This window comes from Macrobrachium nipponense, chromosome 28 (genome assembly GCF_015104395.2).
Source record: "Macrobrachium nipponense isolate FS-2020 chromosome 28, ASM1510439v2, whole genome shotgun sequence".
In the NCBI taxonomy this organism is placed as follows: domain Eukaryota; kingdom Metazoa; phylum Arthropoda; class Malacostraca; order Decapoda; family Palaemonidae; genus Macrobrachium; species Macrobrachium nipponense.
In genome coordinates, this window is record NC_087217.1 from 56,620,592 (window position 1) to 56,642,328 (window position 21,737).

Sequence of the window (21,737 nt, forward strand, 5' to 3'; positions counted from 1 at the left end):
GATTGCAAAGGCGTATTTTCAACCATTTTCAGGTTTACTCTTTCAAAACATTCTCTTAGATAGGTAATTGTATACTTTTTTTTATTTTCGTCTTTGGGTCGCCAATTAACACTGCACCTTTCAGAAATTGATTGTTCCATTCAAAGGTACGTTGATTCTGATATAAACCGAACGCTTCGATAGCCTACAGACGACCAGACGGGGCATATGAGTAAGTTTGAAATAAATGGCGGATAGTCCATCAAAACACAGTAAGGTAGAGAAATACAAGGCACGTGGATGCGATGATTAACAAATAAGATGAAAAAGATTACATACACAAGGTGGTAATTTAATGAATGTAATCAAAGTGAAGCTTAATCTATTTCTGTAAAATTCCGAGACAGGAGCATCCCTTAAAAAAATCCTATTTGTGAGAAAGAAACATACGAGTGTTATTATTCAGTTGTTATAATCACTAGCAAGATTAACCACTTCGGAAAAATTCTGAGAAAGAAACTTCCCTTAAAAAACTCTTTATCCCTTCAAGACATCACTTAAGGAGGCGTTGGAAGATATTGGAGGAAGAAGCAAAGAGCGAGAGAGGAGAAAGACCTACAGCTTAAGAACCTGGAAACCTATTTTAAGACATTTTATACCATCTTGACCCGCATTTCGAATCAAGCAGAAGAATTCTGCCACGAAGATGAAATTGAAGGTTATAATCAACGTGACAAGAAAATAACTCTGCATTTACCCTGCCTCCCATCTGTACAATTTAAAAGTCGTCTCCGTTGCAAAATGGATGTCCTTTATCGTTTAGGCGTTCGGGAAAATGTGTAGGCCTGGGAGGACGGCGTAAACAAGTCCCCCGAAAGCAATTATGGGGAGATGAATAGGGTCTATCTGTCATTTGAAAGGAAGGTATGCGACGCAAACACACCTCTAGAAAGCCCTACTCTCTCTCTCTCTCTCTCTCTCTCTCTCTCTCTCTCTCTCTCATACACACACACACACACACACACACACACTAAACTATATTTGGCTAGTGTTAGTTTGAATTAAAATTTCGTATTTTCAGTGAAACCTCGTAGTAGTTTTTACTGAAGCTCCCTTGTTTCACCATTTAAAGCTTTATTAAGAAAATATGTAATAAGGAGTTTAAATTTAAGAAGGCTTTGATGAACCTCAAAGCTTTGTTTTGAGATGGACCTAACATGTGATATATTTAATCAGCGTTTTTTAGCATTTGTTTGAATATTTCTATGCTGTATGATATGGAGAACTGAAATGTATTCTTTTGTTAGTTTCATGAAAGTTTTCGTTATATTTTTAGTGTACCTTACATCTGAAAGTGATGTAGTTTTTTTTTTATTAATAGAAGAATGATTTAATATTTTACTTTTTAACATCCATGCAAATTTTTAAACATTTTTTCTGAGTCAAGATGTAATTTGGATCATATATGGATTAAAGAAAAGGCTTGGGAAAAAATGATTTGACTAGGAATTCTGTCGAATTAGGAATTTAATTAAATCATAAGCCTCGAGTTTTAAGAGTGGCGGTGGCATCGTACAAGGTACGGGGCAGTATAATTAATAAAAAGAAAGGGGTTGTGTGCAGATGTGAAAAATAAGAGTCGAGTATTAGTTCCTTGATTCCTTTTTTAAAAAGGCTTAGTTGGCTAAGAGGAGAGGAACAAAGACCTAAATGCGCAGCCTTTGAAAATTACAAATATTGTACAATCCTTTGCAAAGAATGAGGACAGGAATGGACTATTTTAAAGTATTCTGGAAAAGATACTTGAATCCAGTGGAATGGAAGTAATGAGAAATTTTGCAGCCTGCTTTCATCTAATTAAAATCCAAAGTTAATATGGAAATGAAATCGTTATTGTTGTTATACATGTTGCAGTCTCTCTCTCTCTCTCTCTCCTCTCTCTCTCTCTCTCTCTCTCTCTCTTCTCTCTCTCTCTTAATATTCCAGGTATCTTTTGCTGTTTTTGTGTTTCATAATTAGATTATTGCTGTGAATTATGTATCTTTCCAAAGACTTCATGAGCGTTTTCCAAATGTTTAGATTTATTATTTCCAACCAGCGTTTTATTTTGACTCCTTTTAGCTGCTACCTGAATTGGCGATGTGCATAATTTAATTAAAACGCGAGAGCATCGCATTGTGTAATTCAGACGTTAATTAATTCTTTAAGCGAGATAAATCGACACTCAAAAGTACGTTTCAAAGTTTGCAGTAAACTGGAAATTCATTTTTCCAATGTGCGAGAAGTGAATTGTTTCTGATGGTTCGTTGATAAATTCGAGTATCAGAGATGCGAAAGACTTTGTTATCTTTATTTTTCTTGATATTAGAAATGTGTTTATTATTGAAGCTTATTCGCATGCTCGACAAATGTATTTTTTTTTTTTACCGAACGAGAGAAAGGAACTTGATTTTTGAAGAACATTCATAATGTGTTGTTCAGAAATTCCTTTAGTAAAGGCAAGAGAAATGAACACCACTTTGAGGTATGCGATTACATTCGCAGATTTGTGCATCAGACACACGAAAATTCATCTTTGAAGAGATATTCAAATTTTTCATAAAACCGTGTATCAGTTGCGTAAAAAGGAAACGACTGCTAAGGCTATATAAGGCTCGCTCATAAATTCGTTTAGTAAATGAGTGAAAAAGAAAATATGATTTTTAAAGGCTTCTTTATGAATTTCTAATGGAAAATGTAAAGACAATAGAATTTATAGAGCCTTTGTTACGAATTTCTAATAGCAAATGTAAACATTATCCTTTATGAAACTGTTGCGAATTTTCAATAGAAAATGTAAAAGAAATTAAATTTGTGAAGGCTTTGTTACGAATGTCTTATAGGAAATGCCTGAGAAATAAACTTGTTTTTCATAAACTGAATATCAGGAGTGAGAGACAAGGAACTTCATTTTAAAGGAATTGTGTACATAATAAATTCCTTTATCAAATTCGCCGGGGAAGGGAACCTCATTTATAAAGAGCTGGCTGGTTCTACCGTAAATTCCGTTTCCAAGCCTCCCAGAATTCAAGTCGTAATTCGGATTTAAGTCACCTTCCCAAATTCGCGAATTTCACATCCAGAAGTTAAACTCTTCCTCCAAATCATGCCAATCCTTTAGACTTAGCGCTTCAGACTTTGGGGGATCTGCCAGGGCTTAAGTGCTAAGATCCATGAGTCTCCTTGCGGATATAGTTTCACCGCTGACATTATGCACTCCGTACTTTTATTATTATTAATTATTATTATTATTATTATTATTATTATTATTATTATTATTATTATTATTATTATTATAGTTCTAAGGGCCCACAATAATAAAAAATGTTGCGAGTTCGTGTATAATTTTAAAACCCTTTACAAAAACCTTTCGAACCCTTTTGTAAAGGGTTTTAAAATTATACACGAACTCGCAACATTTTTTTATTGTTGTGGACCCCTTAAAACATTATATAATTACTCTCGCGATAGAGAGTTTTCCCAATTATTATTATTATTATTATTATTATTATTATTATTATTATTATTATTATTATTATTATTATTATTATTATTATATTTATTGGAAGGAGACCCTCTTTCAAACAAGTATTATTGAAAGATATTGTTGCATCAGCTGCATTTAACTTGTAAATAGTCTTCTGTATTTTTCTAATAATTGCTATTATAGTACAGAATTAAAAAACGTTCTCTTTAAATATAAATTTTATTCTCGAAGTTGAGATAGCGTAGAATGTTCTTCTGTCGATTTTAAAGTACCTCGTGCTGTAAGTTTAAAAGTAACTGTACTGAAAAATTTAAAATGAAAAGGCTATTGGGATTTTAGTATTAAACAAAGAATAGCGAACAGTGAACACTGAGGATTCCATGGCTGTGAATGCTAGATGATCTTATGATATTTGCAATTGCAGATTAAACATGCAACAACTCTTCACGATTGAGCGCCGCTACCCACATTTGCCATTGTTATTTTTCATGCTACGGAACAAAAACTAGCTCATCATATGCGTTTCATTACATCGCAAACAAAGACTGAATATGCAGATAAAAGTATGTTGTATGTTTGCGGTAGAGTTCGTGGGAAACCTGGATCCATATATATAAAGCATAAAGGGAAAGGCTCCTTGTGTCACCTATACCACGTCCACTTTGCGCTTGTCTTTCCTTCTGCTTTCTTCTCTCCTGTCACTGTTTACCACGTCTTCTCTCATTATGCTGTCTTTCAGTGAGAGACAACGCTCTCAAAGTGGGAGCTCTCTCTCTCTCCTCTCTCTCTCTCTCTCTCTCTCTCTCTCTCAATGAGAGAGAACACCCTCAGAGTGATAGTTTCTCACTCTGTAAAATTCAATTCTCCTTTCTTAATAGAATCTCTCTCTCTCTCTCTCTCTCTCTCTCTCTCTCTCTCTCTCTCTCTGCTCTCTCTCCTCGTCAGAATGAAAGCATTTTCTCACTCTGTGAATTCAATTCTCCCTCTCTCTACCTCTCTCTCTCTCTCTCTCTCTCGTAGTAAGCCATCTTGGCTTGGTTGAAGACGTACCCGCGTGAAGTCAAATTAAATCAACAGATTCATCAAAGTTTAACATACGACTAGAATTTGAGAAATATTCCTAAGAAGTGTTCGTGAACCTATCGGTGATAAGATTAGTGTGAAAATTAGTAGGATAAGGCGTCTCTTCTAAGTTAGTTTTATCAACAGTGTAATACTAAAATAAATCAGAACAAGATGGCCAGTAAGTTTCCGCAACTGCGGGTAAGAGGTGGTGCGTAAATTTGGCGTTTTGTTTAGCAGAATTTCGCAATACGATTTTGAAGGTAATAAAAGAAAGCATGGAAGGGAACTTGGCATTTCTCCATCTGATGAAATCAGCAAACAGTCCTAACCAAAAAGAATAGCAAAAGAAAGCATTATAGATATATTAGAAAGGATCTAATACCTTCAAACTGGAACAAATCTAATGAAAACAACATCTTGAAAACATAATTGAAGAAGTTCCAAATAAAACTCCAAGGTGGTCAAAGATACTCAAATAAGAAAAGAAAATATACATAAACCAACATATTCCGACAAAGAAAATGAAAATGAAAAAGGTGAATCTTGTGAATAATACCTAATTGATTGCATTAGGAAAAAGAATGCCAAAAGCATGCAAAACTGTGTAAAGGTTTGGTATAGCGATAGTCAATCCACAAAACCTAATATCAGAAAATGTGCATTGCCTGGCAATATTCCGACCCCACATCCCACAGTGGTGCTTGAAGGTAATACAAGATTTGGAGAAAAAGATACAAGAACTTTTTTGTTCAACATGTCTATCATGGGGATAGACAATGTTAATTAATCAAGATTGAATGTTAAACAAATAGTTGAGGATGAAGAAGAAGAGGAAGAGGAAGAAAGAAGAAATGAAAAAGAAGCGAGGAAAACGGAAGAGAAGTAAACAAAAAACAATGAAATGACAGAAAAAAAACAAAAATAAGGAAAACAAAGAACAAGATAAAAGTAATTGGATGCAGAGATAACTTCATTTGATACTAACATATGAGGCAAATAAAGACAGCATATACCCCGAAGAAACATAAAAATTGACGATAATGACAACCAGAAAAGACAAAATCCCACCCGAAAGAGGAGCTCTAACCCAAGATCTAACAACAACATGACAGGGAAAGAAAGGAAAAAATAGAAAAATAAGAAACAAAAAGACAAAAATCTGCAACCGTTTTGAAAAGAGGGAAATTTGCAGATTTGGTTTGGAAAGATGTTACTACAAACATCCTAAGATATGTCAAAACTATGAAAATATATGGTAAATGTGCCATAACTTAATGGATGGATTGGGGATGATTGCAAGAGATCTGCATCCCAAAAATATTGTAAAAATACCTAAAAGAAGGAAAAGGATGTAAGTTCGACAAAAAATGCAATGCAAATATATGCACCCTGGTAGCCACTGAATCATAATCAAATAAATAAAACCAACCAAGTAATAAAATTCCAAAATAAGAAAGAAAACAAAAATAAAGAGAGAAATCAAGAATATCAGGTAAAAGAGAAAAGCAAACCACCAACATGAGATATGCAGAGGTGTCAGCAAAAAATTTCAAAGCATCAGCTCCGAAATTCTTACTCAAGAGATAAATACTGTATTTATTATGCAAGAGGATATTGCAGAAACGGAGAAAATTTGGGCCAGATTTCAGACCAAAATAAAAGAATAATTATGATGAAGGAAGATCAAATATTAATGGAAAAAGTTGGGCATTTTTTAATGTTCAAAGAATTTCTGGAAATGAAAAAAAGAACAAACATCAACCAGAACAGGAAAGAGAGCATGGGAAAATCCTTATTACTACCAGTATTAAAATGAAGGAGAAAACACGCAAACCAATCCATAGGTGAATGGAATGCGGGCAGGTTTAGTTACGAGTAAACTCAAAAAGCAAAAATAGCGTACTTAGAAGAACTAACCCAAAAATGAAACAAAGAAAATAGATATAATGAATATAAGTGAAACCTGGTATTCCCCAAGAGACTGGGAATGATGATCAAAAAAAGGGTAAAAGGGTTCCAAACTTATAGATCAGATAGCAAAAAATAGGCTCCAGGGGAACCGCGAATATATGGAAAGACAAAAAAACAAGGAAAAATATAATGAGAAAATATCAAGTAACTCAGAATGGTGAACTAATAGCGGTAAGGAATTTGAATCACCGAAAAATTGAATGAACATAGTTAAAATATACCTAGACCTCCTAATACTAAAGCGTTTGACTTAATAATTGAAAAATTAAAAATTGGATGATATAGTGTAAAAAAAAGAAATCAACAAGGAATCTGGACTATTCTCCTATCTGGTGACTTCAACTTTCCTTTTTCGTGAAATGGAAAGAAACGAATAGGAGATTGTGGTTGTACTTATACATATAAAAAAGGAGAGTAAATAGTAGTGGCAGAAGATAAGAAGGCAAATTTATGGAAAAAGCTATTAGATATGCTACTAGAATATACAACATTCAAGCAAATAAATCACCTGCCAAACAAGAAAAGGAAAATACTTTAAAGAAAAGAAAACCTAGTTTTAAAATTTTTTGGTGGAAAAAAAACCCGAAGATGAATTCTTGTTTAAAGAAATAAATAGTTTATAAATGCGAGTATTTCAGACCTCATAAATGTCATAGAAATAACAAGTTCATTTCCAAAGCAAGTGAAAATAGAGGATAAGCAAGAAATGAAAATGGAAAAAAGTGGGAAAGGAATGGGCAAATGGGAAATAAACTTCTAACAGTAAAAATGATAAAATGGTCAAGAAATTAATTATGAAGAATTAAACAAAGATTTGGGATAACATTTTTATTTCCGTAAGTGGATGAAACATAAGGGTAAATACGGAAAGATTAAATTATAAAATAAAATTATGGAGAAAATAGTGGAAAAATTATAATACCGAAGAAGAAAAAGTAAACAATCATTCATAGCCATACCAAGAGACAGAAAGGATCTTGTTACATTTAAAATCAGAAAGTGGAAAAAAGGTCTTGCTCAAAAAGAAAAAAAGAAATGCCATGGAAAGTTATAGAACTAAAAAGTAAGAATAAAAAAGAAAATGCAGAAACAAAAGATTAATACAATCAAAAGAAAATGAAAAACCGGGACGTTGGAAAAGAAAAAACCCCTATTAAAATATCCAAGCAAAACCGCCAAACCGTATTATATGTCATTTGAATGCGAAAGAAGATGAATAAAAGAAAGAATAAAAAGAAATAGGCCCTTCTGAGAATTGAAGGGAGATTTAACGAATGAAAAAAAAGGAAAATTTTGGAAATTTGCAAAATACTGGCAGAACCGATCTAATAAAGAAGAAATTCCGCCCCTAGAATAGATAATGAAGATAAATGATATCGAAGTGTAAAGGGAAGAAAATAGTGAATATTTAAGTCTGACAATAGAAATTAATGAAAGCTGATATTGTGGGCAGGCAATTAATGCAACGTTAAAAATGGAGCTGCTGCAGGTTTGTATTTGGATGGAGTCCCTGCTAATTTTGTTAAAGAAAGTAGTTCATTCTAGTCCGCAAAGCCACTTGTGCAAGTATTATTAATAGACAAAGTGTAGATTACAGGCAAGATTTATGAATGAGCACAATTAATTAGCTAATATACCAACCCCTACTTTCAAAATAAGTGGATCAAAGACTAAAAGGCAAGGCACGTAAATTAATAGGCCTGGTGGAGTCTTAAACTACATCACAATAATTATGAAAGGTGGTTATGAAAAGGGTAATGAAGAAAATATTATGAAAGCATTTTAATAAAAATAAATTTGTTTAAATATAGGACAAGCAAAGCGGGTTCGTACCCGGAAAAGAAGGTACACAAACCCAACTGGTTAGTCCATTCCGTGAGAACAATATTCAAAAAATATGAAAAAGCGGAAATGAAACAGATGTGGTTTCATCTAGACTTTTGCAAAAAGTCTTTTGACAAAAGTAAGACCATAAATAATTATTAGCAAAGAAAAATTAGAAAAACACAATATCGTAGCATTTAAAAGAAGTAAGGAAAAGATGGTTAAAAGAATTTTTACACAACAACAGTAAAACAGATTAGTTATTCTGCAAAACGGATGAGAAATCGGAATGAAAACCCAGGGTAATATCCGGTCGTGCCACAAAGGCGTACGGCGTGCTAAGCTGCAATATTGTTTGTTACACACTTATTATGAATTGAAAGACCATAGACCAAGTAATGTTAAGGATTCGGTAAGTGAGTAGTTTTCGCCTGATGAACACAAGAATAAGTAGAGGAAATTACTTGTGATGAAGATAGGAACAGCCTCTACAAAGAGACTTAACAAAGTATATGATTGGGCAGAGGTAAATAGGAATGGGTATTTAACTCTGATAAATTTGAAATCAATAAATTATGGAGACAGAGAAGGAAAGCTATATGCCATATAGGGGACCTAATAATGAGACAATCACAAATAAGGAAAGCAGTTAAACGACCCTTGGTGTGGATGATGAATAGGAAACATGTTTATGCAAATTGATCCAAATCGCAATTCTGGTTGGCAAAATGTAAAGCAAAATGGGAATTTGGTTTGTTACGGCACTTCAAAAACTAATCAAAACAAAAAAAGCTGAACACAAATGAATTATGCTTTATAAAAAACATATGTTCGTAGTCCAACTTGAATATTGCAATATGATATGGTACCCACACTATCAAAGGAACCTATTGCACCCCCAATAATAAGAGTGTAAAATCAAGGTCCTTTACAAGCTAGAATAGAAGAAGTTAAGGACCTAGAACTAACTGGGAAAGACTAAACAATCCTTAAAATTTATAAATTAAGTCTTACGAAAACAGGAAGAAGAGAACGCTACATGAAATTAATTCAGGCATGGAAACAGAATAAGAAGGAATAACCAGAAAATATATCAAATGGAACTAAAAATATCAGAAAGAGCAAGCAGAGGTATATTTTAATCGTGCCCCAAAAACCTTATTCCAGGAAAAATAATAAGGAAACAGCACAATCAGGACATTAATACCACTACGCGCACCAAGCAATCGATCAATGACAGCGTCTTATTCAAATGCGTTGGACCAAGCTCATCTGAGGAATAATATCAGGGAGTGAGCGGTAGATGTGTTTAAGAAATAATGCTTCGCACAAATATCTAAACTGCTCAATCCCAAGACCATCCAAGATTGGAAGATGCAAAATATAACCGGAAGAATGTAACTAAGCAACTCTCTGGTGAAGACCATTAGAGGCGGGGCCTCACAACTGAAGGGACCTGGGGTAACCCCGAACGAAAGCGTGTAAGGTCCTGTAAGGTTAAGGTAAGGTCTCCTCTCTCTCTCTCTCCTTATCTCTCAATGAGAGAGAACGCGCCGTCAGAATGAAAGCTTTCTCACTCTTGAAATTCAATTCTCCCTCTTCCTTAATAGAACTCTCTCTCTCTCTCTCTCTACTCTCTCTCTCTCCGGTAAATGAGAGACAGACGAGGAGGAGGAGGAGAGGAGGAGTAAGAGAGCGGAGAGGGAGAGGAGTTGGTGGGGGGGGGGGGGGGGGGGGGGGTTGTTAGTGAAGAGACGTGTGACTCTGGGGCGTTGCAATTAGCAAGCGTTTCTGCTTAACTGGTCGCTCATACGGTCGGCGAAACACCCTTTGCTGATCATGTTTTCGCTTGAGGAGTTTATCAGTTTGATCAAATGTTACGTCGTTATCCTCAGCAGCAGAAGCAAAAGCAGTAGCAGTAGCAGTAGCAGTAGCGGTGCGATGATGTGTGTTTCTCTAACAAAGGGTGATAGGTCGATAGCGAGCGTGCCGTTGTTAGCAGCAGCATTCTGATTAACTGAAATGTTTTGAGGTTTTTCCTCTTAATTATTCGTCGTAAAGTAATTTTCCGTTTGTTTGGCAATGAATAAGACTCATAATGAAAATGACAATATAACATTTCAGTGCGTAATAATAATAAAGTAAAGGTTTTACTCTCTTATTATTGTGTTCGAATAATGATAAAATCATTATGCTGATGATGTAAGTGTAGGAATTATACTAATGAAAATGCATCACCATTAAAATGACGATGAACTACAGTTTCACGCATAAAAATAAGTCATATTCAGGATGGTAAGAGTATAACAGCTGGGAAAAAGAAACCATGATTAATACTCAATGATAACATTTCACTACAGAAACGTCGAAATACCACGTGATATTTAGCCAGCTGCTCTTGTTAAAGATACATAAAGCTTGTCATTGCTGATTGACAGGAAGTCTGTCCGTAAACGTGGGGGATAACAATTTTATCTTGATTCACTTCAGTACCTTGCGAAAGGACTGCGTGAATTTAAACATTTCCTTTAACAAAGGTGACTCCAGGAAAAAAAAACAGCACAATTGTCACTGTTAGATTCCTAGTTTAAACTGTTGTGCAGTAAATCTACCATGCAATAATCGCTTTATAAATATACGTAGATGACCGTTCACCCCTATTTTGCATATACTCTTGAGCTTCTAGATATTAAAGACTCATACTTTACAATATGTCTTCCACACCATTTATCCAACCCTCTCTGGGTCTTCCTTTCTTATTCATCTAACAATTATGAATTTATGTATGTTTAATATATATATATATATATATATATATATATATATATATATATATATATATATTTGTGTGTGTGTATGGGCGGGCATTTGTTTGATCATGGGTCTAAATAAGTACCAAGATCCTTATATGGAAAGCTAGATCTCATTGTAATTGAAATGGATCCAATTTGAAATATCTAAATAGATCAGCCTCAGTTATAGTAATGAGACATAGCTCTTCTTGTATAAAGACTTTAGTACGATTCATACCCATGAAATACTTAAGCAAAAACAGAGGTTATCTGTCCAGGAAATAGTAAAAAGTTAGGCAAAAGGATTTTAAAGAACTATGTAATACTTGGCAAAGAGGTTGTAATCCCTAATTGCATTATGCTAAAAAGCAAAGGAGGGATCATGCCTAATTGCATTATAAAAGACAAAAGGCGGGAGAGTATATCTTAATTGTTTTATAAGAGACAAAAGGGGGATAATCCACAATAGTGCCGTGCTAGACAAAGGCAGGTAATATCTAATTAGTCGGGGCCGGTTCACAAGGTGACAAGTAACTTGTATTCAGAGGTGCATGTGCAGCTCGGCGGATTTAAAAAAGATGAAAAAAAAAGTCAATGGTATTTTCAGTGTTTTGTGGTTAGAATACCTTGCGTTTCTGTTACCGATAGGATAACGGAATGATACTGAGATAAGTATTCAAACATGAATGAATCTTAAAACAGTAAAAAAAGGATATGTAATAAATACTATATATATCACTGTTTTACTGACATGAATTCACTATATATATCTATATATATATATATATATATATATATATATATATATATATATATATATATATATATATATATATATATATATATATATATACGTATATATATTTGTTTGTGTATGTATTTATGTATGTATGCGTGCATATATAAACTTACCCATGCATATATGAAAGATACGCAGCAATGCATTCAACTTCAATTTGAAATTATCTTATTCTTTACGGTTGAAGTTAATTAAATGATCTCGTAAGCTAACGCAGCGCCTATGGTGTCGGGTAAACGTGATCTCATACGAGATTTCGGTGTTACTTTAGTTGTAGTTTGTATAGTCAGGTATTTCGTTAAATGTTCGGGAGCGTTAGTGAATTATTGAACGGGATTCCAGAGGGGGAAATGATTTCATTATCGATTCATTTCATTTTGGATAAAGCAGAGCATTTATTCTATTTATGTTGTTTCAGTAATTTTTGTGGTAAAACCTCGCGCTTGAATTATCAAACTTGTTGCGAAATGAATTTCGTATGAATACAAATTTTTAAAGACTCTTAACGTAAATATTATATGGTATTTTGTTGTTTATAATATTTCTATAAACCACCCCATCATTTGATGGGTTTTTATACCTCAGTAGTTGATGTCTCTTGGTAGTCTGCAGTAAAGCCGTTGGTCCCTTTGCTTAATAACCACTGGTTCCATGCAACGTAAAACACCATACAGACAGATTGACTTGGGTGCCTGCATATCTCACTAACGTGAAGAAAACTAAACGTGACCGAATTTATGGACTTAATAACATTCATAACTTTCATCTAATACAAACCTCTCTCTCTCTCTCTCTCTCTCTCTCTCTCTCTCTCTCTCTCTCTCTCTCTCTCTCTCTCTCTGTTGGAAGGGCTATGATATTGTTTCCTTTGAAAAAGGAAAGAGTGATAACAGAAGGGTTAACAGGGAAGGAGCAGTGCGAGTTGTGACAAGTGCGTGGGTGTGTGAAAGAAGCTTTTGTTTTGCAATCAGTTTGTGAGGATATTGAGAGCAAAGGAAAAAGCAGACCTTGTGGAACCTTGTGATAGAATGAGGTGAGATGCGATATTGTCAAAGAAATATTGTAGTTGTATGTGCTGTTTTAATCCAACACTTATACAGCGCACACACTTATCTTGAGAGAGAAATTACCTTGTAATTAAAAGAGAACTTGTATACATATACTATGGCTTAAGTTTTCGGGCTCGCTGATTGGTAGAGAGGGGGGGGGGGGGGGGGTGCTGGCAAGTGAATTCTGATTGGTTGGCTGTTGTCGTCAAAGATTTTCTGGGACACGGCGGTGTATTATGCTGTCGGTGCTGTGCGTTTTCCAGACGTTTGCGTTTTGTCGGGAGGAGGTTGTATCCGAGATGCGTATTCAAGAGGCATATTCTCAGAAGAGTGGTTTTCTTTGTTATCATCTCTGAAAGTAACAGTGTGAGCGCTGGGGAAAAGTAAAAATCAAGCTGTAGATTCACCGACAATGTTCATTTCACGCTGAAGGGTGAATAATTACAAAACTTCCAAAAAAGCAGCTGCGGCTACAAAATAATATATATTGTTTTTATTGGATATTAATTATTATATATATATATATATATATATATATATATATATATATATACATATATGTTTACATGAAATATGTTAACATGGCTTGGTGGTTGGAATTACAGCATTAAACAAAGGAAAATGCGTATGAAAAAAATATGTCAGGAGATTAGAATAATGCTTACTTTAATAATACGCTCTTCCTGGAAGAGACGAGCGATAACCCACCCATCCTTCCATTTTAATAAATATGGAAATAATAATACTTACTGTCTACTTCCAAGACAGCACACTGTTTAGCATTCAGTAAGCACAAAGAGAGAGAGATTTGAGAGAGAGAGAGAGAGAGAGAGAGAGAGAGAGAGAGAAGAGAGAAAGGGGGGGGGGGGGGGGGGGGGGGGCGGCGGCGGAGGGGAGGGGACTCTCAGCTCTTATATTCTGTCAAGAAGTCTAAATAAAATGAAAACTAAAACGAGGAATTCGGTTTCCCTGGAATGAGGAACGTAAAATTACGCAAGCATTGTTTTTTAACAATAATAATATACAAACTTTATCCAATGTCCTGATGCGAACCAGGCCATATATATATATATATATATATATATATATATATATATATATATATATATATATATATATATATATATATATAATATGTATATATATATATATATATATATATATATATATATATATATATATATATATATATATATATATAAAGGTTTTTTGCCACGGAGGAAAATATGAAAGACGAGAGAGCCAAGAACTTTCGGTCAAGTACGAGCCTTTACTTATGCACAACTGATCATAACAAAACAAAAACATAATAAAAGTAGGCTTAATATCTAAACTGACACTACAGGATTAGCAATAAGGTCGATTTCACTCTACAGAAACGAGGAAACGCCTGAGGGCAAGATTAGCGATTTTTAGGCAGCCACACCTTGGAGGAGCACATATGTGGTGGCAACAGAATGATTCATCCAGAAAACAATACATTAAAAAAAAAAACAAAAAAAAACAAGGAGGCCTATCCGACTTAGTACCATGAAATTTACAAAAATGTTCCATAAAATGAGTGAAAAGACGAAAAGGGAAATAAATAAATATATATATATATATATATATATATATATATATATATATATATATATATATATATCATATAGAGAGAAGAGAGAGAGAGAGAGAGAGATAGACGAGAGAGAGAGAGAGGAGAGAGAGAGAGAGAGAGAAAATAACAACTATATACATGTTGGACTAATTAATTAGCAGGTCATTTATTTTAAGTTCCTTCATAAACATTTTACAAATATTTGGGTCCAAATGGTACAATCCCAGACTAAGATTTAGGTTGTTTTTATAATTGCTGATTCCAGTAAATTTCTTGAAACATAATCATTAGACCTAGCAATTACAGAGGTATCGCCCCCTATTTATACAATGAGATTTTTCGCTCAGATGGATAAACAGTGCATTTGAAGCCTGGGCTGTTCTAATGAATACATATGCTGCTTAATACGTACACATAAATTTTTACTTGACTGACCGACTTAAAAAGATGGGTAATCCTTACAAGAAATTTTGTAAATGATGTTGTTATTTGTTACGGGACTATTCTTAATTAGCATATCTTTAATGGTATTGATATTAAGAGAACACTACATTAACATTAAACGATTTGAATATTGATTTTATGGTTTCAAATCCGCGAAAGTAAGGCAAGCTAAGTATATTTTTAGGGGTTTCTTTTTCGTTACTAGCAACACTATAAAACTTTTTGTGATTTTTTTGATAACATAAATCAATTATATGAGGTGGGTAGCAGAGATCATTTCCTATCTTTTTTATGTATTCTATTTCTTGGTCAAGATATTGCGGACTCGTGATATGCAAAGCACGTAAGAACATAGAAGAGAAAAAAATTGAAATTTTCATATTAACATGGTGGCCAGAATAAAAATGTACATATGTTAAATTGTTTGTGGGTTTTCTATAAATACTGAATTTACATTGGAAAGATTCTCTATGTATTAATACATCTACGAAAGGGATGACATTGTAATTTTCAATTTCAATAGTGAATTTTATGGATGGCACTAAATTATTCAATTTAGACAATAAATCATTTACATCGATACCAACAGGTAAGACTAAGAATATTAAGATGTCATCTACATATCTGTACTATTTTAAGGGACAAGTGTGATATTTGTGATTGGAGATTTATTTTTAATGGAGAATATTACCAACAAATATTTGGTATGGCCATGAGTAACCCTTTATCACCTTTCCTTTCAAACTTATTTATGGAATTTTTTGAAAGACAACACCTCCCGAATATCACACTTGTCCGCTTAAAATGGTACAGATATGTAGATGACATCTTAGTAGTCATACCGGTTGGTATCGATGTAAATGATTTTATTGCCTAAATTGAATAATTTAGTGCCATCCATAAAATTCACTGTTGAAATTGAAAATAACAATGTCATCCCTTTCCTAGATGTATTAATACATAGAGAATTTTCCAATGTAAATTCAGTATTTATAGAAAACCCACAATTTAACATATGTACATTTTTATTCTGGCCGCCATCTTAATATGAAAATCTCAAATTTTTCTTCTATGTTCTTACGTGCTTTGCGTATCACGCGTCCACAATATCTTGACCAAGAAATAGAATACATAAAAAAGATAGGAAACGATCTTTGCTACCCACCTCATATAATTGATTTATGTTATCAAAAAGCTTACAAAAAGTTTTATAGTGTTGCTAGTAATGAAACCCCTAAAAATGTACTTAGCTTGCCTTACTTTCGTGGATTTGAAACCATAAAATCAATATTTAAATCGTTTAATGTTAATGTAGTGTTCTCTTATAACAAAACCATTAAAGATATGCTAATTAAGAATAGTCCCGTAACAAATAACAACATCATTTACAAAATTTCTTGTAAGGATTGCCCATCTTTTTAAGTCAGTCAGTCAAGTAAAACTTTATGTGTACGTATTAAGCAGCATATGTATTCAGTTAGAACAGCCCAGACTTCAAATGCACTGTTTATCCATCTGAGCGAAAAATCTCATTGTATAAATTGGGGAGATACCTCTGTAACTTCTAGGTCTAATGATTATGTTTCAAGAAATTTACTGGAATCAGCAATTATACAAATCACTAATAAAAACAACCAAAATCTTAGTCTGGGATTGTACCATTTGGACCCATATATTTGTAAAATGTTTATGAAGGACCATAAAATAAATGAACTACTAATTAATTAGTCCCACATGTATATAGTTATTATCTCTCTCTCTCTCTTGCTATATTTATATCCTATTTTCGTCTTTTCACTCATTTTATGGAACATTTTTGTAAATTTGATGGTACTAAGTCGGATAGGCCTCCTTGTTTTTTTATTTTTTTTTATTTAATGTATTGTTTTCTGGATGAATCATCTGTTGACCACATGTGTGCTCCTCCAAGGCGTGGCTGCCTAAAAATCGCTAATCTTGCCCTCAGGCGTTTCCTCGTTTCTGTAAAGTGTATTCGACCTTATTGCTAATCTTGTAGTCAGTTTGGATATTAAGCCTACTTTTACTATGTTTTTGCTTTGTATGATCAGTTTTGCCTAAGTAAAGGGTCGTACTAGACCGAAAGTTCTTGGCTCTCTCGCTTTTCATTTTTTCTTCCGTGGCAAAAACCTTTATTTATACATAGCATCACGTTTTATATACTTCGTGATCAAGTTACTCATATATCTATATCTATCTATCTATATATATATATATATATATATATATAATATATATACACACACACACATACTACACACATATCTATACATACATACATACATCACATACATCATATGTCGACTTTACGAAACTCAATCCTAGTTACTCTCTTTTTGTTTCATGTAATTTGTATATATTAAGTAAGATGATTACCATGGCTAAGACTCTTAGAGTGACAGCGTAAAGTAAAGGAAAACGCGTATGAAAAAAATGTATGTAAGGAGAATATTACCTTGCTTTAATGACACGCTCTTCTTGGAAGAAACTTGCTGAGGGAAATAAGCGACCCATCTTTCCTCCATTTTAATTAGTATAATATATATATAATATCATATAATATATAAGATATAATATATATATATTATATATTATATGTATATCTCAATATATATATATAATAATATATATATACTATTATATATATATTATATATTCTATATATATTCAATAACATTATTTATATATAAAAACAGTACCTCAATGGTTCCACATCTCAACGGTTTACAACGCTTGTCCCCACCAACCAGAACAGCCTCGGTCAACACCCCGATAGAGCCGGACTGGATTAAGCCGAGTCCTTTCTTGACCTTAGTACTGAATTAGGTACCTGGTAATTAGCCGAGTGTGTTTGGTCGATGCCAGGAAGATGTGGGACGGGGGTTTAACAGCCCTCACCCCCAAAACGATTTTCTGATAGTTGGGAGGCTAAAAATTTATAAATCTGGAGACTTGAGGTATCACCTATAGGGGTAGAAGAGGCATGGTGAGAAAAAAAAATTATATATATATATATATATATATATATATATATAATATATATATATATATATATATATATATATATATATGTGTGTGTGTGTGTGTGTGTGTGTGTCTGTGTGTGTGTGTATTGTATGTGTGTGTTTGTTATTGTGTAAAGCTAAATCGTCGTAAAAACGATATGAAATCTAACTATTGTAACAAAATATCTTAATATTAATAACATTAATATTAATGTTATTAATACTAATGACACTTCGGGACCAGAAAATGTAAATGAAAGTAAGCGACTGAGGCCTCTCCGTAAACTCAGCACAAAAAGATATAAAATATTTATTTGGAAATGAATAAATGATTGTTCTTCGTTTACCATCCATCATTCTTATGGACGCGTTATTAATTCTCCGTGGAATTACAATAAAACATTCATTCATATTACTCGCGGTCGTGAACTGTTGTTCAATTTCCATTTTCGCAAATGAGAAATAAACGCATCGCGGCGAAACTCCCTTTCATAAAAAAAAAAGAAAAAAAGAGGAAAAAGAAAATTGAAAAAATATATACTCAGACGCACACACAAGTACTGGCTGCATTATTTCCGATTTGCTGCACATCAAGTGAACTGGCATATGCAACGCTGAATATGCAACAGTTAACCAATGCAAATCACCATGCATGAGATCATTTTTTCCCTGCAGTCATTTGTGCTTCTGTCCGAAACAACCTCGCTTTTTCCCATTTTTTTTTTCTCTTCTATTCCCCGGCTGATAATCTAGTCGTTACACCGGAAGAGAAAGGCATATATACAAAGATACAGGGAGGGGATTTTTTTGTTGTTGTTTTTTTCCCGCTTTGGCCGTTTTTCTCTCTCTCGGTTTTTTCGCTCTTAGTTTCAATGGTCTGGCGAATTTTTTTTTTTCTCTCTCTCCCTCCAGTAAATTTCGGTCCGGAAAATCCATTGTACTTATTTCGCACGCGTTTGCGGCCGACGTAAATCAGTTGGCATAAAACATTTGTGAATTGGTGGAGGCGGTCAAGGTTGGATTGGGCTGTCAGTGTTGTTGAATGTGGGTGAGCGAGTAAGGTCATGGTAACAACAGGAGCGGGAATAAAATCCTGAGTTCATAGACTGACACGGGAAATATTCGAAAGACATCTTTAAATAAATTGTCGAAGCGTCAATCCAGCTGTCTCTTTGTTCGTATTATAGTAGGTAATTCTTTTCCAAGTATATAGTGTTGTAACGCATTTATATATACATAATATATATACACACATATACACGCGAACAGAGATGCGTTTGCGTTTATATATGTATGAATGCATACACATATATAATATGTGTGCATACATATATAAACGCAAACGCACATCTGTTCGCGTTTTTCGTGCGTGTTCATACGCAAAAGAATAGCCCTGATGTAAAGAAGAATTGATTCCACAAGCCAACAAGAACAGGCTTGCATCTTAAAAGCTATAAAACACTAAAGGAATCAAGAAATTTTCCGGCAAGAACTTCCGGGAAAGTTGACAGCGCGTAACTAAGCTATAAAAAATGAAGTGTCGAGAGAAGCGTCCTTTGGTAGAGCAATAAAAAATCCATTTCGGTTAAAATATCACATTTGCTGTCGAGTCTTCAACAAGGGTCTCCTTGTACCTTGTATCGTAAGTGATCAGTAAAATCCTCAGAGGTATAGAACGATTTAAGGTAAGGCAGGTTGGAGAATACCAAACTAATAATAATAATAATAATAATGTGCATTTATCTTGGAATTGTCAATCTTCTTTCCATAGGGCATTTGAGTGACCTGCTGTCAATCATCTACCATTTCATTTACGAACATTTCAGTATCTAACAATCAATCCACCTATTAGTAAGTGATTTAATAATGACGGCATATATATCTATTAACCAAAAAATAATCGTCCATTTTTTGGACTTCGAGCCTTCGAGGTGAATAAGGAATTACACGATGACTTTTTCCTAGAAGGAAGGATTTGATTGATTGATTGATTATGGGTACTAAAAGTAGCGTCACAACATAAGAAGGAATTATTATACTGGACATGGGTAGTTCGTTCGTTATGGCATGGATGAGTATTTAGCGTCTGACGTGAATATTTTAAATAGTTTGTTATATACAGAACAGTCCATTGTAAACAGGCTTTGTTGGAAGTCTACTTACTAGAAGTAAAATTGAATTTCTCTCTCTCTCTCTCTCTCTCTCTCTCTCTCTCTCTCTCTCTCTCTCTCTCTCTCTCTCTCTCTCCGCGTCTATGTGCCAGTATGCATCCTTCATCCTTCTTTTTTAGTTTTCTGGAAAGTAGTTGGAAATAGTGACACCAAAGGAAAGGATTTCGCAGTGGATAGCAAATAGCAGGAGAGAGAGAGAGAGAGAGAGAGAGAGAGAGAGAGAGAGAGAGAGAGAGAGAGATTATGAAGCAGTGGCGAGTTTCCAGAATGATAAAAGCCGGGAGGACGTGTGAAGCGCTGGGACTTGGGAAGTGAATGAGAGTGATTAGACAGAAAGGGGTGTGGAAACCCAAAGAAAAAAACAGACGAACAAATAAACAGATGAAGTTACGATGCTTCGGACATCTTGATACGGAATTATTGGCTTCTTTCTTTCAAATATAGTCCACCTGGTATGATCGCGTAAACATAGTTAATAGAATGTACCAAATTACATGTGTATAATTTCTACACAGTCATAACTGCGTTGCAATCCTCCTTAATCCTAAAAACAGTAAAAAAAAGAAAAAAAAATGAGTGAAGAGGTTTCAGGAAATTCCGGAAATACTCTTTTTCATGGCTGTTGCCAGAAGAATTTTTTTTTTAAAGAAATAGATCATAAACGAACAGAGTTTGAGCTTAGCGAAGGAGACGTGTGTTACGTGACTAATCTCCCCAATCAGAACTTCCTTCCTCGTCGTGAGAGCAAAATTTATGAGGTGTTTTTGACCAGTTCTTTATTCTGTTTTCTCTGGCTAATAAACGTCTTTTGATCGCGGAGTTATCTGATTTCTCCGCAGCTCCTAATACCTAATATTTTACGTTTCCGTTTTACAAGTGTCATCCGTTACTGAATATGTTCTCTCTCTCTCTCTCTCTCTCTCTCTCTCTCTCTCTCTCTCTCTCTCTTTGAAGTATCGCTTCCATTTTTCGTGTTTTGTTCCTTGCAGAACATGTCCTCTCTCTCTCTCTCTCAAGTGTCTCTTTCATTTTCAAGTTTCGTTCTGTATTTTTTATTTATTTTAATAAATCGCATAAAACTGTTAATTTTAATGTTCGTCTGTTTCCTCCCGTAGAAAATTGAAGGCTATGGAGAAGTGAAACGCCGAGGCAGCCGCAGCCGCGGCCAGCGACGAAGCCGCAGCCGCAGCCGCAGCCGGGGCGGCGTCGCAGACAGCGGCGACGACTACGAGACCCTGGGCTCAGACACCGAGACGGAACACGGAGGCGTTTCTTCCAGGACAGAATCTTCCAACCAGCTCGACGACATTCCTTCCATCAGGGACCACACCGTCTACGCCCGAGGCCCTCCCAGCAAAGACCCCAGGGACCCCGTTTACTCCAGGGAGGCCACAAGGGTCCCGCCCCCCTCCAAGGACCCCAGGGAACCCGTATATTCCAGAGACAGTTCCAGGGATCCAGGCTTTCAGCAGAGGATTCATCACAGTAGGTGTCAAG

At 34.6% G+C, this 21,737-nt stretch overlaps 1 protein-coding gene across 2 annotated transcripts in view; it reads left to right on the top strand.

Annotated features, from left to right (window-relative positions):
• Positions 1 to 21,737, top strand: part of LOC135201756 (cell adhesion molecule Dscam2-like) — a 180,581-nt gene that overhangs the window by 126,881 nt on the left and 31,963 nt on the right. For both annotated transcript variants that reach the window (XM_064230993.1, XM_064230994.1), the window contains exon 29: positions 21,356 to 21,725. In XM_064230993.1, coding sequence (XP_064087063.1) covers positions 21,356 to 21,725 — 370 coding nt within the window. The remainder of the gene's footprint in view (positions 1 to 21,355; positions 21,726 to 21,737) is intronic.